At 47.4% G+C, this 16,951-nt stretch overlaps 1 protein-coding gene across 3 annotated transcripts in view; it reads right to left on the bottom strand.

Moving 5' to 3' along the window:
* Positions 1-231: 231 nt before the first annotated feature.
* The window catches only part of CFAP57 (cilia and flagella associated protein 57), a 170,986-nt gene continuing 154,266 nt past the window's right edge, over positions 232-16,951 (bottom strand). For all 3 annotated transcript variants that reach the window (XM_075914597.2, XM_075914599.2, XM_089780355.1), the window contains 5 exons: positions 12,474-12,590; positions 10,602-10,736; positions 10,374-10,517; positions 1,525-1,657; positions 232-1,010 (listed from right to left, as the gene is read on the bottom strand). In XM_075914597.2, the coding sequence (XP_075770712.2) occupies positions 802-1,010; positions 1,525-1,657; positions 10,374-10,517; positions 10,602-10,736; positions 12,474-12,590 (738 nt within the window). In that variant the 3' untranslated portion in view covers positions 232-801. The remainder of the gene's footprint in view (positions 1,011-1,524; positions 1,658-10,373; positions 10,518-10,601; positions 10,737-12,473; positions 12,591-16,951) is intronic.

The following is a 16,951-nucleotide window of genomic DNA, read 5'->3' as shown; positions in this document are numbered from 1 at the left end:
GCCTGGTCGGTGGTGCTAACCAGAGCTGCCAGGGTCCCTTTTCGACTGGGCACTTGGGTTGAAAACCAGACACTTGGCAAGTCTAACTCTCAGGACACTGATTAGGTGTCCCCAAAACTCATGAACTTCTTGCCCCAAAATCTTATGAAAACACCCGCCAGCCTTCCAATTCCCTGCTCTTTAGCTAGCATAGGTAATGGAAGTCAGACATGAACTGAGGAGAGTGAAACGTGTAGAAATCATGGGGGTTTTATTCATTGTTACATTTGTGATGGAACTCCAGAAAATGGGGTTACACTGAGAAGTGATTCTTCAAGAGCTGTTTGAAAAAGCAAGAGTGGGTTTGCAATAAGCATTCCAGATGTTAGAGGGAAGGTATACGGCATGGAAATAAGCAGAAAATCACTATAACAGAAGAGGTCATTCAGCATTTTAGAATAGAGGACTCTGGGGAACTTTCCCACACTGTACCACACTGAACCACAAGAGGTTCACAGTATTTATCTAACCTCCCTGAAATGTGGGATCTGATTTCTCAGAGACTCTTGCTTCCCCAGAGATCTGCACACACCAGGCATTTGCATGTTTATTTTTTTCAGCTCCTGTTCAGAGGGGAGAATACAGTGCATGTGTGTTTCCTTCTCTCAGGGAAGGCGATAAACGCACAGAATGTTTTGTGGGGGAGTATCTGATTAATAGGGAAGGTTACAGGACACAGGTGAGAAAAGGTCTGAGCTGGTTCCAGGATTTCTTATCCTGTCAGTAGAAAGCAATCTTGTCGAGTTTCCTTGGGTGGTGTCATTATGGCTGTCCTCCATGGCTCCTCTCAATCTCCAGCTTGGGAAGCGTCCCACCTGACAGAGGTGGAAGAGCAAGAACTTGCTCCTGCCCTTGGGTTTGGTCACGAAGGCATTTGATTTCCAGCCGTTGCATTTCTATGATTCTCTCTGTTTCCTCCCCTACATTCAACCTCAGGACATTGGGACTAGGCAGCAGTTCTCTGGAAGGAACTAGAGAAAACAGTATAAAGCATATAACAAGGTGGGGTCCAGCAAGGCAGGCTCTATTAACTCTTGAAGAAGAGCTAGTGGGGTTACTAAGTGGACTGTGGGCCAAATCTGAACCACCAGATGCTTTTGAACAGACCCCAAAATCTTTTTATTTGCTTATCATTATGGTTCTTTTGTTATTATTTTCTCTAGAGTCTGGACCTTGACCATACCTTAATCAAGAAATCTGGACCTTGACAAAAAAGAATTGACTATCCCTAGGTGCATCTCTTGACACAGGAAAGAGGGAGCAAAAGGAGAAAGCTGTGAAGTGCTCAATCAGAGGGTTGCACATTGTATAGCCGAATACAGACTGACTACTGTGCATCATATAAGAATCTTCTAGGCAACCACAGAATTTAATGACAAATAACAGTCAAAGGAATAGAAGCGCACATGCTGGCAAAGGGAGACAAGAGCCTGTAAGATGAGAGCTGAGAATATGAAGAGATGCAGGTAGAACGCTAATAATCACCTGTGTCTGGGATCCCTTGCTTCTTGTTTTTCCGGTTCAATCCTAGTGCTGACTGGAGATCATGCACCTGGGTGCGGGTCACCTTCAGTTCCCTCCGCAATTCGTTAATTTCCTTAATCAGGCTCACGTTTTCCTGTAGCAACAATATGTTCGGATTTTCAGTGGACATATTTGTATCACTGTGAGAAAGAGCACTAGGTACCAGCTGGTAGGATGACCAGATGTCCTATTTTATAGGGACAGTCCCAATATTTGAGGCTCTGTCTTACAGAGGTGCTGATAACCCCAACCCCAGTCCCAATTTTTCACACTTGCTATCTGGTCACCCTACATCTCGGTCAATAGTGGTAGCACCATATCCATGGGAGATGGAATACTGGATATCACAAGAGTAAGAGCTGTAATAAACATAGGGATTGCTGTACGGACCTGAGTCATCTAATTTAGTAAATTAGTAAATTACCAGGACCAGATGGCATTTTTTTTCTTGAAATGTGTATTATTTTGCATTTATGAACAATTATTTCATTTGCCATTGTAGTGCCCACTCACCTGTGTTATTTAGATCTAATGTTCCTCATCGTTCTGTCTGATCGTGACTAACTTAATTAGCATTGTAGAATCTGCAAATTTTGTTACCTCACTACTCAACTCCTCCTTTCAAACTCATTAATAAATATATTAAACACAGGGCCTCCTTTGGAAGCTTGAGACACCTGGTTTTAACCTTTTGCCATGATGAAATCATTCATATTCTTTGTTTCCTTCTCTTGGCCAGGTTTTGATCAGTGACAATACTTTCCTTCTTATCCTTTTGACTACTAAGTATCTTTTGTAGCCTCTTGTAAGGCATATTGTTAAGATCTTTTTGAAAATGTAAATAAATATCAACTGATTCCTCTTTATTCACTTCTCTATTGACCCAGTCAAAGGATTCAATAGCAATAATACGTGCCTGGCGCTGTATAAAAAAGATGGCAAATTTGTCAAGAATGATATAAAAAGGGAGATATGTTCTGAATTCAGAAAGAAGCAGGATGATGGATTCACATATTTCATTGATAATGGAATACTTCCTGTTCCATTTCTAACAAGGGAAGTTATTACCCAGCAACTATTAAAGGTAAACATTTTTTAAATTAGCAGGACTGCATAACTTGCACTCAAGGATATTTAAAGAATTGTCAAAGGAGCTCTATCAACCATTAGTGCTATTTTAAACAAAACTTGGACCACTGGGGGAAGTTCCAGAAGGTGGTTAAAAAGTTACCAGTAGGCAATCTTTATAAGAAGAAAATGTCCCAAAGGTGAGGCTTGGCTGGTTAGCCTGACATCTAGTAAATAATGTAAATCATGTACAATATGCTCTGGGACACAACCAGTAAAAAATACGGGGGATAATATAAACAGGTCAGAACAGACCACTGTGACATCTAGTCTGACCTCCTGTATAGCACAGGCCAGAGACCTGCCCCCAAATAATTCCTAGACCAGAACTTTTAGAAAAACATCAAATCTTGACTTAAAAATGATCAGTAATGGAGAATCCACCATGCCCCTTGGCAAGTTGGTCCAATGGTGAATTACTCTCACTATTAACATTTACACCTTTTTTCCAGTCTGAATTTGGCTAGCTTCATTTTCAAGCCATTAGATCATGTTAGACCTTTCTCTGCTAAAACAAGGAGGAGTCCTGGCACACCTTAGGGTATGTCTACACTTCAGCGCTAATTCGAACTAACTTAATTAGTTAATTCAAAATAAGATCATTCTATTTAGTGCATCTAGACCTAAAAACTAATTCAAATTAGTGTTTTGCTAATTCGAAATAGCACGTCCACATTGAGTAGACCCTGAATCGAAGGTAAGGCTGGCTGGAACCAGTGCCAGCAGGGCATCAGGGTCGGACTTAGTGTGTGGGGCCGCTGCCTCAGGCTAGCCGAGGGCTGTGCTTAAAGGGACCTGACCCCCCATTTCGGACAGACAGTTCTCAGGTTTCTCTGCTTGCTGGTCCACCTCGCTGAGGGACAGCAAAGCATTTGTGTCTCGGCGTGCTCTGCTTGCCCTCACTCAGGGCACCACGGCACTCTTCAACATGGAACCAGACCTGCCCCCGGGGACTCTGCTGCATCTCGTGGACACGTTGCCAGCAGCCTGGCTGCACTGTCTGCAGGCTGCCATCCGGGAGGACCATCGAGGGGATGTCAGGATCCAGGGGGCCCTGCAGGAGAGCTTCCACCCTGAGGAGCGCTAACAGTCTCCCCGGTCTGCCCCACTGGGGGCTTGTGCCCCATTCCCCCCTCTCGTCCTTCCACTTACCCTTCCTTAGCCCCCTCTTCCTGATGTCAAATAAAAGATACGTATTTTCAAATATAACAACTCTCTTTATTTAACACAACTGGGGGGGGGGGGGAGAAACTGGGGAGATGGGAGAAAGGAGGTGGGAGAGGGCAGGAGAGAGGGTGGGAGAGGAGAGGGGGAAACCTGGAAGGGGGAGGAAGGAAGGAAAGGGAAAGCTCAGGGTTCGGGGTCCTGCTGGCTCTCCCATCTCGCAGCACTGCGGGTGCGGTGACATCGGGGGGGAGTGGGTGCGGAGGGTGGGGCAGGAGGGACGGGGGGCGGAGGAAGCGGGAGGGGGAGCAGGGGTGGGAGAAGGAGCGAGAGCTGGGGCATCTGCAGGGGCTGGAGCAGGAGGAGGCAGGAACCTGTCCACCAGGGTCTGGAGGTGACCTCGGAGGGCCCAGCCCTGATCCTCTAGCGCCTGCAAGCTCCGCTGCCGCTGCCGCAGCCGCAGATTGCGGACCCAGTGGTCCTGGGTGCGGAGCTGCTGCTCCAGTAGCCGCAGGTGCTCCTGGCTGTGCATATGGCCTCTGGTGGCCAGGCTGGCAGCCATGCGGCTGTAGATGGCCGCGTTCCTGTGCCTAGTGCGGAGATCGTGGGCATTGGAGGCCTCCCCCCAAACCTCAGAGGTCCACGATCTCCGCACTAGACCAGGCGGGCGCCCAGGGCCGACTTATCCATTAGGCACAGTAAGCACAGTGCCTAGGGCCCATGATACTTTTAGGGGCCCACGAAAATGTTTTAATTTCTTTTAAAATCAGAAGAAAAGAAATGAACTTTTAGGGTCGAAGAAAATATTTTAATTTTTTTCTCACATCAGAAAAAAAAGAAACTTTTAGGGCCCACGAAAATCTATTAAATTTTGCCTAAAACAGAAAAAAATAAAACGTTGAAGTATTTAAAGTTATATCAAAACTAATTTTTAATATTGATATTATTACAGTGGGAGGGGCCCATGAAGGCAAAAGTGCCTAGGGCCCATGAAAGTCATAATGCAGCCCTGCGGGCACCTGCCTTTTGTGGCCCCGGGCAGGCTCCTGGGAGCCACCAGCTTGGTCCTGGGAAGAGGTGGAAGGCTGAGTGGCAGCGGGTGGCTGGCTCATTCTGTGCCAGGTGCAGGGTCTGCTGGCTGGATGCTGGCAGGCTGGCAACTGGCACAGGCACTGTGGGCAGACTGTGCCCCTTTAAGGGCTTCGGGGCTGGGAGGGGGGCAGAAGAGTTTCCCTGGTTTGGCCCAGAGTGGCCACCAGGGCAACCTGGGAAGGGCTAGCCTCCAGCTAGTTCGAATTAAGTGGCTACACAGACCTTAATTCTAACTCCTTAATTCGAACTAGGCATTAGTCTTCGTAGAATGAGGTTAACCTAGTTCGAATTAAGTGCTCCGCTATTTCGAATTAAATTTGGCATGTGTAGCCGCTATTAAAGTTAATTAGAACTAACGGCTGTTAGTTCGAATTAACATTGTGGTGTAGACATGCCCTTAGAGCCTAACACATTTATTAGGTCATGAGCTTTTGCGGGTAAAACCCTCTTAAACAGATGATTTGGAGCAGAAATTACAGAATCCATGGTATACAGAAGTGCAAAAGAAGTTACCTGTCAATTGTAGGACCGGTGTTAAAAAGGCTAATTAAGTCATGGTGAATGTGTCTCATTTGCAGCATTTGAGTGGAGAAGCAAATATCAAAAGAAGGGAATTTGCCTTCCTAGTGGCTGACAGTGCTTGTTTCTAGAAGTACATGTAACCATATTAAACCAGTGTTTACCTGCGCCTAGTTTACCAAATGATCCAGACTGCTGTCACTGTGACCTCTCCACTTCATTTACTAGTGTCACGTTGTTGAATTGGAGGGAAGCAGCCAGATCGCTGCTGCACCCCTGGGGGGGGTGTTGGCCCCAGAAATTGGTGTGGGGGGGAGCCATGTGGGGTATTGAATGGGAGATTATTGTTTGTTGATCTTATGTACGCTATTTATGTGAGTGTATAATGTCTATGTGTGTAGGTAGGAATCTGTAATCTGTGTGGAAGCTGAATATTTCTGTGAATGTGGTTGAGCATTGCTATGGACAGGCTGAGTAGTGAAGCCCTGTGGAACAATGGCCCTTGATGGCCCAAAGACACACCTAAAGCAGGAGGGCGGAGACCCAAGAGCTGCCAGCAGAGAGAGGCTGAGGACCAGGTGACCGGCTGAGACCAGAAGAGGCCAGGAAGGGGGTATAAAGAGGCCATGTGGTAGATGCCATTTTGGTTCTCAGCTCAGCACTTCATCCCAGAGGCAGCATTGCAGGGATTGAAGAGCCTGGAAGACCTGTGAACCCATCCTGATCGTAGGATGTGCAATAAGAACTTTTAAACCAGCAGCTGCAACATCTCTGCTAGAGCCTGCATCGAGAACTGGGAGATTCGATGCATGTAACGTACTGTACTTTAATAACCTTACTCTCAGGCTTTTCTTTCTTGTAATAATAAACCTTTAGATATAGATTCTAAAGGATTGGGTCAGTGTGATTTGTGGTAAGGTCCAGAGGGTAAATTGACCAGGGATCTGTGGCTGGTTTCTTGGAACCGGACAGAACTTGTTCGGGGTAGGTGGGATTGGGTGCTAGGACCCCCCACCTGTGTATAGGCCCAGGGCCATCTGGGGCACGGATATTGCTGGGGTGTCGGAGGGGTTTTGCTCGGGAGGCTTCAGGCAGGCAGCTGAAGCGCTCTGTGGGACTGGTTTGTGGCCTGTGTGGAGAGGTCACCAGTCGGGGGCTGTAAGTAGCCCTGGATTCGAGCAGTTCGCGCTGAGCGGACGCCCTCAGCTGTGCCCAGACACGGCCCGGTCCGTCACAGTGGCGTAGTCGGCAGGATCCACAGATCTTGGTCAATTGAGCTTTGGGATCAGGACCCCACGCTGTCTAAATTTGATTTTTGGTGTTGAGAGTTTGGTTGATTAAAGAGTCGCTGCGATTATCCCGGAATTATATGAGAGTCTGAGCAAAAGTGCTCTGAAGGATTTGTGCTTGGGGAGAGGCATTGCCTTCAGGAAAAGGGCCTCTAAACTAGATCTGGTAGTGTTGTTACTAACCAGAGATGTGGATGAAAGGGATCAGAAGCAAGCCAAGGAAGCTGCTGAAAGAAGGCAGAAGGCAGATGAAGAAATTGCTAAGAGACAGAAGGAGATGGATCGGGAACTTGAGATGAGAAAAGCAGAACATGCAGAGAGAATGGCAGAGTATGCAGAGAGAAGGGCAGAGCATGCAAAGAAGATGGTCCTAGCCAAGGAGGAAAATGCTAAACTTGACCTCCAGCTTAAGAGACTAAAAGAACAAGAGAGACTGTATTCTCCTGAAGGTTCAATGTATAACTCTGTGGGTATGCGGTGTGCTTATGATATGGCAGATGTATTTTGCCCAGCTGATGTGATGACCCAACCCCAAAGCATGTGTGAATGCAAACCTTTTGTGTTACCTGTAGCTAACAGGGAGGTTTGAGAAGGGGGTGCATGTGGGTATGGAAAGTTTCCTGGAGCTGGTCAGCCTCCCTGTAACCAAGGGGAAAGTGTCTCTACATGTGAGCCTGTGGGTGAGGGCCCGTCTGATAACTCAGAGGTGAGGCTAGAATCAGAACCAGGGCAGGAAGAGCCCAGAAGTCAGGGAAATGTTTCTCTGGGGCAGCCTGGAGTGGCTGGCCAGAGTGAAGTTTTAGTTGAGGAGTTGGTGGCTGGTGAGGTTTGTGGAATTGAACCTGCACAAGCTGAAGTTGATTTGTGTGAAGAAGCACAGTGTGTGCAAGCTGGCAATTTGGCTGGTGGAAGTAGCAGTGGGGCAGTAAAGGAAGCTGTCCCAGTGGCTAGCTGTATGCCTGAGATTAGCCAGGGGTGTTGGGACAAGGGAGAAGCTGTCTCTGGTTGTCTGGCTGTGTGTGGGGAAGAGTTTCTTCCTTTGTCTGAGGAAGATGCCCCACAGCCTGTGAAGGCTGAGAGCAGTGTTGTTGTCCCAGAGTTGGGTCTGGATATGGCTAAGGCCCAGGAAGGGGGTGGCCCAAGGTTTGTGTCTGCTGGGGAGAGGGATGAGGTGACCCAGGTAGAGTCAGTCAGTGTTTTACCAGAACCCCAGAGACCAGACAATGGTGACCCTGATATTGTGCCTAATGCTGCTGTGTTGCTGGCAGAGGGGGGAGCGACTCTGTGGGAGCAGGGAGACCCCTTAGCCCGGGCACAAGGAGAGAATGAGGGTGTGTTAACTCTGGTGCCTAATGATGGTGTGGACGTTTACAGCCATCTAGAGAGCTGCACAGGGAGTGAAGATGCCTCTGACCCTGTCTCTTGTGAGTCTGTCTATGTGCCTGAGAGGGGATTATCTGTGAATCCACCTGAGGGGCCAGAGATAACTCAGGGAGTAAGGGAAGTGCAGGAGGAATTGGTTGGGGCTCAGCAGGGCAATGCTACTGCAGAGCCAGGGAAGGGTGAACTGCTGCTTAAGGAAGCTCATAGGGAGGAGAGTCCTGGCAGTGCTTGTAGCAAGCAGTTTGCAGTAACTGTGAGAGGTGACGATGCCTGGCTTGGAGAAGTCATTCAGGAGAAAGCTCTGCCTGTAAAAGGCAGCAGCTTGTTGGGTGAGGCACTTGTTGCAGTGCCTGACAGACAGAACTTGTCTGTTAGCAGTGACTCCACTGACTTGGGTTTAGGGAAACCCAGTGTGGATGGTGGTGGAGAAGTCTCAGAGGGACTGAGGGTTGTTCCAGATGAGGCAGGAACATCCAGAGAACTGGAGCAGGCTGCTAACCCAGTGACTGTGGGTGACCAGCTTGCTGGGAAGTCAGTGTGTGTGGGACAGGATTGTTCCCAGGTGAATGAGGAGAGTGGAAACTTAGTGTCTCAGATTCAGGAGAAGGGCTGGGTAGCTAAGTGTGCAGAGCAGAACAGCTGTGTGGTCACTCTCCCTAGGATGCAGGAGATGGCAATTAAGCTCCCATCTCCGGACACGGTGGACACTCATACTCAATCAGGGAAGTTGATAGCTGGTTCCATGTGGAAACAGAGGTTAGAGAGGGACAGAGGAGAGACTTGGGAGTCTACAGCTCACTGCTGTTACCCCACTGAGTGGGGGAAGGGGGAGAATTCCAGGGCCATTGTGAGCCAGGGAGTCACACCCAGCCAGCCCTTTGTCTTGGTCTGGCCAGAGGTTTCAGGCCTGGAGCCCAGAGGACAAGGGGGAGGGGCAGGACTTGCTTTGGCCAAGAAGATTTGCAGTTTAAACCTGAAGGGCCAAAACTGCAATGGTGTGGGGCCAGAGAAGGGGCCTGACGGAGAATTTCAGTATACACCTGATATAGGATTGTTCTTGTTACTGATGTTAATTCCTGTAACCAATGTATTATTGTGGCAGAGAATTGTAACGGTATACAGTGTGCATGAGCTTATGAAAATACCATGTAATCTGTCTGGAGATGTACCAAACGACAGACGGTATGTAAGGGGACATTGTGATGTTGCTATTTCGTGGTTAACACTTGTAACTGGTCTTGGAACTTCTTACAGGACAAAAAGGGTTCCAGCCAGAAGGTCCTGTGTAAGAAGGGAAACTGAGGCACACCACCATTTTGTTGGGGGAGGCCTGTGATGCCCTCAGTGATGTTACTGGCATCACTTCCTGCATCAATTTTGCGTTGGGGGTGTCACGTTGCTGAATTGGAGGGAAGCAGCCAGATTGCTGCTGCACCCCTAGGTGGGGGTGTTGGCCCCAGAAATTGGTGTGGGGGGGAGCTATGTGGGGTATTGAATGGGAGATTATTGTTTGTTGATCTTATGTACGCTATTTATGTGAGTGTATAATGTCTGTGTGTGTAGGTAGGAATCTGTAATCTGTGTGGAAGCTGAATATTTCTGTGAATGTGGTTGAGCATTGCTATGGACAGGCTGAGTAGTGAAGCCCTGTGGAACAATGGCCCTTGATGGCCCAAAGACACACCTAAGTACACAGTCAACCTGTGGAACTCCTTGCCAGAGAATGCGGTGAAGGCTAGAACTTTGGCAGAGTTCAAGGAAGATCTAGATAGGTTCATGGAGCTTAGGTCCATCTATCGCTATTGGCCAGGCTGGGTAGGAATGGTGTCCCTGGCCTCTGTTTCTCTGGAGGTGGGTGACAGGGGAGGGATCACATGAGGATTATCTGTTGTGATCCCTCCCTCTGGGGCATCTGGTATTGGCCACTGTTGGCAGACAGGATACTGGGCTAAATGGGACCTTTGGTCTGACGCAGTCTGGCTGTTCTTGTGTTCTTACAAACTCCACTCCATCCCAGCCATCATTTTCAGAAAACATAGCAACTTTTAAACACCTTCTCTTCAGCAACTCAGAAACCTCCCAGAGTTCTAGTCTAAGTGCAGGGTATCAAACAGAAATCTTCCCAGAATCCTGAGAACCTACTGCAACAAGGAAGCCTGAGGAAGAGGAATTGTCTTGTGTGCAGCTTCTCCATCCATCTGCCCCTCCCAGGAGCAAAGAAAATGGGCCACTTACCTGCATGATGCGCACATTATCAGCTCGGTGGATCTCACTTTCCTTTACCACCTTCTTCTTCAGTGTTGCCAGGTTCCTCTCCAGATGCTCTCTCTGCCGGGTGTACTCCTGCTGCAAATCTGTGTCAACCCCCACAATCTCTACCTGATGGAAGACAATACACAGGTTCAGAAGGTGTGATGACAGAGATGCTCTCATCTTCCATTAGTAGAAAGGGCCCTAACTTACCATGTCTGCCTGCTGCACGTACTTGTTGTAGAGTTCCCGAACCCTCTCCTTCAATTTTTTGGGGTCCTGGATGAAGCCCACGCAGTTATGAAGATCTGTTTTAAAACGCTTGACAAGAGCTTCCATGTCTCGCTCCTGCAACAATTATACATAAACAACAATTCAGAGCACACTGTCATACACGAGAATCTCCTGGAAGCTCTAGTCTGAATTGCTGAGAATTCTCATGTGTTTGTATTTAAATGTTTTTGTTTTTAAGAATGTGCTATGTAAACATCTCCGAGTTGCAGAGCAAACTTTTCTGGCTTTTGATGGCCATCACCCCAAAGACAGTAACAAATCTTGCTGATGACCAACACCTCTCCTTACTCGATGAGAATTTCATTATTACTTGCACTGCACTAGTGCCTAGAGGTCCTGTTCAGGTTCAGGTTCAGGTTCAGGTTCAGGACACTGCACAACCCCAAAGGCAGGTGCAACTCCTGTCCAAAGAGCTTGCAGTGTCACTAGAATCAAGACGCAACAAGTAAATATAAGAGGTGACAGAACAGAAAAACAGGTGCAGATGGTAGCTATGTGCTCAACTGGATAGCTTTCCTTATTCTCCCTGGAACAAAGTTTTTTATACCTTGCCTGCTTCCTTAGCTATTAAATTACTTCATTCCCACTTCCAAACCTCTTGCTCCTTCCTTTATGACTTCTCATACACCTCTGACATAATTCCTTCAACTCCAGGTATTCCCGGATCTCCATGCACAAGTTCGTCTCTACCTTTCCTGACTAATTAGTGCATGTCATTGTGGAGCCAAGCTGGTGCTCTTGGGAGGGAACCGGTTGCTTAAGCTAGGGATGTAAGCCACTAGTCGACTATCTGATAAGCAAATGCTTATCGGATAGCTGACTAGTGACTCAACTAGTCGCTTTCTCCATCCCCTCCTCCCCCTGCTGTCTCTATCAGAGGCAGCAAGGGGGGAGCAGGATCTGGTGCTAGGGGGAGCTGGCTTAAAAGCCAGTTCTCCCCAGCACTGTCTCCGTGGGGAGAAGGGGCAAGGACGCAGCAGGGAACTGGCAGCGTTTCTGCCTTTGAAATGTAGGAAGAACAGGGCTCTTGCTACATTTCAAAAGCAGAAGTGCTACGGGGAGCCTGGGGCAAGCTGAGGACTCAAACAGTCCCCCGCTGGCCCCGTGCTCCCTGCTCTTGTACATTTCAAAAGCAAAGCACTGGTGGGAGCGTGGGGCCAGTGGGGGAGCACAGGGCCTCCTGGGCTCTTGTTCATTTCCAAAGCAGGGTGTGCCGGGCCAGCAGAGGACTCTTTGAGTCCCCCGCTGGCCATACTCTCCGCAGTGCTTCCGCCTTTGAAATTCAGCAAGAGCTGGCTACATTTCAAAGGTGAAGGTGCCCTAATTGACTAATCAAATAGCTGATGCAAATTACCTTGACTATTCAATTAATCTAAATTTAACATCCTTAGCTGAAGCCATGTATTCCTAAATTCTCTGCCTTGGGCATGGCAAAGAGGTTCACTTAGCTCTTTCCCCAAGTATTCTATGAAGCGTCAGTGAACACACAGACCTTGTAACATATCCAGAAGGACAATGAACAGAGGTTCTATTAGACCAAATTGGAGTTTCAGTACTAGAGCTTCAGTACTATCTACCTCTCTCTAATATCCAACTCTCTCACAAGCCTTTATACTTGGAATACTTTTGTCTCTGATGCTTCCTGTTAGAGCCTCTCTTCCCCTTCACATGTGCACAGTACCTAAGAAGGAAAACTCTGCCCTCAAACCCATGCATCTTTACTATTCACATTCCTGACAGCTTGCCTAGTGTATTGCTTGAGATCTCTGCCATCAAGGTTGTGTGCCATACCTTCTGCTGCTCCTTGTGCATCTCACGGTCAGTGGCCTTGAGCTTCTGTCGCAACTCTGTGATGTTCAGTTCGAGCTGCATGTTCTGCTTGTGAAAACGTTCCAATTCTCCTTCCATCTGCAAGGAAGCATAAGAAGTTGACTGGGACTATGAAAGAGATACGAGCAACATAGATTATAAAGCCAAAGGGACCTATAACACAGGCATAGAATGTCTCCAAAATAATTCCTACAGCATATCTTTTAGACAAACATCTAATATTGATTTTAAAATTACCATTGATGGATAATCTATCATGAGTCTTGGTAAGTGGTTCCAATGATCAATTACCCTGTCAAAAATGTAAGCCTTATTTACCAGCCTGAATTTGCCTACCTCCAAATTGCAGCGATTGGATTGTGTCACACCTTTCTCTGCTAGATTCAAGAGCCCATTAATAAATATTTGTTGCCCCGCATGTTAGGGTGTGCAAGGGAAGAGAGATTTTTAGACCAGAGGTGGGAAAAGTACAGTCAACAGGCTGGATCCGGCCCACCAGACATTTGGATCGGACCCGCCATGTCCCAGTGGGACGCTCAGTCAGGCTTCTATGGCAGCGCTTTAATGTCAGCTGTGTATGGACCAGTACCAGTAGCTGATTCTTATCAGAGCACAAGGCTGGCCCATTTTCATCTCTGCAGGCTGCTTGCCACAGTGCTGCTGGGATGACCATCTGTGCCTCTGATTAAAATAGTTAAATAGCATATTTTCACTGTGCGCTCAGAGTGAATTTTTAAAAATGCAGACACAGTGGTTTCGAAGGCTTGGGTCCTTCCACCCCATGGTATGGCATGGTCACAGGGCAGGCTCCTTTTCTGTTCCGGGGTTGCTCACAAACAATCTTGGATTCCTCTTGCTAGTCAACATCTGTGTGAGTTTTATGAATATTACCACCACCAAGTCCCCCATCACAACCCCCACACAGCACTTCTTTCTACTGCACCCTCCAAACCTATCTTTTCTGCAGGGAGAGGAACAGGAAGCAACCTCAACAGCCGGAGACCTAGCTTCCCATGCTGAGCTAGTCCCCACTTCCCCTGTACTTCTTTTCCCGTGCTTTTAACTAGCCTTCCTAACTGGTGAGATAATTAACTCCTTGTCTCATCAACCCCCAGTCTGCTTAGGCAATTAAATACTCTCCTCCTCCATCAGGCTTTTTGGTGATGCTAGTTAATGCTTAAGTGACAAGCATGCTCATCTACTGGCTCGGTCATAAGCATATATTATCTTGCACAGTTCAGTATCTTGAAGAGTGGTGTAGGCAGGCCATGCTAAGTTAACTAGCATATCTTTCAGTAACAAACATACAGTCTACTCTACTATTTCTGCATATGATAGTGCCAGCCCAGCAAAACTTCTCAAAAAAAGCATCAGCAAATAAAGTAAATCATCCTTTGACATGTAGAAATCAGTGTCATACTGCTGCAATCGAATAATTCACTGCTGCAGTATCATACTCAGCACATCATTGGCCTTATGACCCCACTAAGTTAACAGGAAGCATACAATAGCAAAAACCATCATCAAGAACGCTAGCTCAATCTGGGAATGTTTTACATCCATCGGGGCTTTAGAAGAAACAGCAAGAGCCTGGAGTAGTGAACCTGATTCAGGATCTGAGATATGAAACTGAAGCTGTGAACCAAAGTCAGGTTATGTATTAAAGCAGATGTTTACAAGGTCACCTCTGAGTACATGAACTTGGAAAAGTTGTTGCTAGTGTATTAGGCACTATATAATTACTTAAATATAGTCCAAGGTATCAGGAACAAGAGGAGGTAACAAACAGATGCCATGAAATATGTAAGGTGGTGTGCAAGTTGTGTATTTTAATTTTTTGTCTTAGCCTAGTACTTCGCCTTAATTCTTTGCTCTGACAGGAGAGGGGGTAGCATAACTCCTGCTGCTGACTGGGCCATTCCTTAGGACAGGGGTTCTCAAACTTTGTGATACCATGACCCCCTAAAATGATAAATGAATTTGTGTGACCCCCCCATCCTCAGTGCCCCTTCTCACCAGACTCTGCCCTCCTGGGGTTCCTTCAAGGCGTTTGTGGTCCTCAATGCCCTCCCCACTGCAGGCTCCTTCCCCCCGTCTCTTTCTCTTCTGTGCCTCTTTTCCGCTCCGTGTCCCTTTGGTTCCTTCTCTCCTCTCCCTTCTCCTCTCCTCTCCTGTGTCTCCTCTGCCTCCTCCTCTGGCCCTCACATGCCCTTATTTACCTCCGGGTCCTCTGCCCCGACCCAATCCCACAGCCTGCTGCCTGAGGGACCCTGCCCTCTCCCAGCTGGGGAAGCGTTTGGTCGCCCGGCAACTGGGCCCCGGCCGGCTCCAGCCTCACTCTCCCACTGCCTTGCCTCCTCCTGCAGCTAAGCCACGCTCCTGGAATCTCATGGCCTCGGCCATGCTGCACAGCTTGCCGGCAGCTGCCTTCCGCCACCCTGCCGCTCTTCACAGCCTGGGGGAGAGGGGTCGCAAGTGAAAAACTGAATCCAGCTGTGACCCTTCTCTAAGTTGCTCATGACCCCCCTGGGGGTTGCAACCCACAGTTTGAGAAACGCTGCCTTGGGACATTCATGTGGCAGTGCACCTGTAACCATAGAGCCAGGCATGAGGACTGTGTCTTGAGAGCCATAAACCTGACTGAGTGCCTTTGCCACTAAACCATGCCTGTGGTCTTCCTTTATGAATAACACTGAAGTGTACTTCAAGGTCAGAAGCACTGAGCAGCCTAAATCGCACTACCAACACAACAACTAAACCAGCTGTCTTGTGCAAAGCAGGGAAAGCACACGGAACGAACATACAAACTTTTAACATTATGGAGATATACCTATCTCATAGAACTGGAATGGACCTTGAGAGGTCATTGAGTCCAGTCCCCTGCCCTCATGGTAGGACCAAGTACCATCCTTGGCAGATTTTGCCCCAGATCCCTAAATGGCCCCCTCAAGGATTGAACTCATAATCCTGGGTTCAGCAGGCCAATGCACAAACCACTAAGCTATCCCTCCCCCGCAACATGCAGACCAACAGACAACGGGTGAGAGTAAAGCTGTGCCCAAATCCTGATTGCATGCATCAGTCTGAATCATTCCAGGCTTCAAAATAAACACAAGACTGGAGATGACAGAAGGCTTGATGCAGTGATTCAAGTCATGCGTTGCTTCTTTAGTCCAAACCAACTGGCGCTGTCTTGGGTTAAACCCCACAGTAGGTTGGCAAGGATACTAACATGGGGCATAGGAAACCCACCTATGTATTGAGATAGGCCAAAGAATGAACATAATCTACTTTGCTTAATGGGTAGAGTAGCAAAGCAACAACTTGCAGCTATTCAGGAATCATTTTCAAACCATCTTCTAATAGAAAATGTCCTAGAAACTCTATAGCAGTTTTTCAAAACTACATTTGGCTGCATCCAATTTTATTTCAGCTTGTTGGAAGTGGGCAAGTGCCTGATCCTGAAAAGCATTATGCTCAGGAAGGGTCTTAATAAAGATCAGAATGTCAATATGCACCTTGGATATTATCAAGGAGAGGAGAGACAACTCTCTGAAATACAGTGGGAGCATAAACTAAGCCAAAAAGAAGTCACTGCTAATAGTACCTCCCAGATAATGTGCTGAAAGTCAACAACAGCAGCAAACTTTCTGCCACAGATATTTGTCAATAACTTGATCATTAGGCCAACAGAGAGAAAATTCAGGATTCATTTAGCCAGCAATTCACCTCTTTGACATCTTCTTACTACATATTTTAGAAATGTGTGTCTGTGTCCGTCCATCTGGGATTCATTTGTTCAAGAACTCCTCTTAAATGTTAAGAGCTAGGATCACCATTGATATGCGCTTTCTCTTATAAATCACTTACAGCAAGGTCAGGGTTTGATTATGCCAAGACAATGGGATGTGCCTGGAATTTGATTGTTTTTCATAAAATAGAGGGGAGGGTGTAGTAAATTGAGGGTCAGTAACATGGAGTCAGCAGGCCTAAATAGAGGCCTGTAACATGAAAACAGCAACAGGCCTGCAATCTAGTGAGCAAGACTTTGGTTCAGTAACAGGAGCCAAGAAAGAGGCCCTATTGATAATTGTGTGATTGTTTAAGTTAGGTCGAGCATGGAAGGACACAGGGAGGCACTGGGTACAGACTGTGAGCCAAAGGGGAGTAATGGAACATCTTAATAAAAATTTCTTGGTACAAAAACTCCCTAAAAACTAATGCACAGACCGACCTAGGTTCAGGACCAGGTTGGAACTGACAGCATGAAGGATAGTAAGTAAGCCCCCCTTCCGTAAGGTGAGGGGTGGTAACTAGGCAACAGAGGGTGGTAACCTGGTGCGTAAAGAAATGATGTAAGTTGTTTGTACCTGTCTATAAAAGGACACCGCAGAGGGTGCTCTCCGGCCGACCTTGGGGGGTGCACTAGGCGCCTGAAC

This window comes from Pelodiscus sinensis, chromosome 9 (genome assembly GCF_052426305.1).
Source record: "Pelodiscus sinensis isolate ZL-2025 chromosome 9, ASM5242630v1, whole genome shotgun sequence".
NCBI classification, from domain to species: domain Eukaryota; kingdom Metazoa; phylum Chordata; order Testudines; family Trionychidae; genus Pelodiscus; species Pelodiscus sinensis.
Note: the sequence above shows the minus strand (reverse complement) of the source record. Positions and strands in the feature narration are given on the sequence as shown.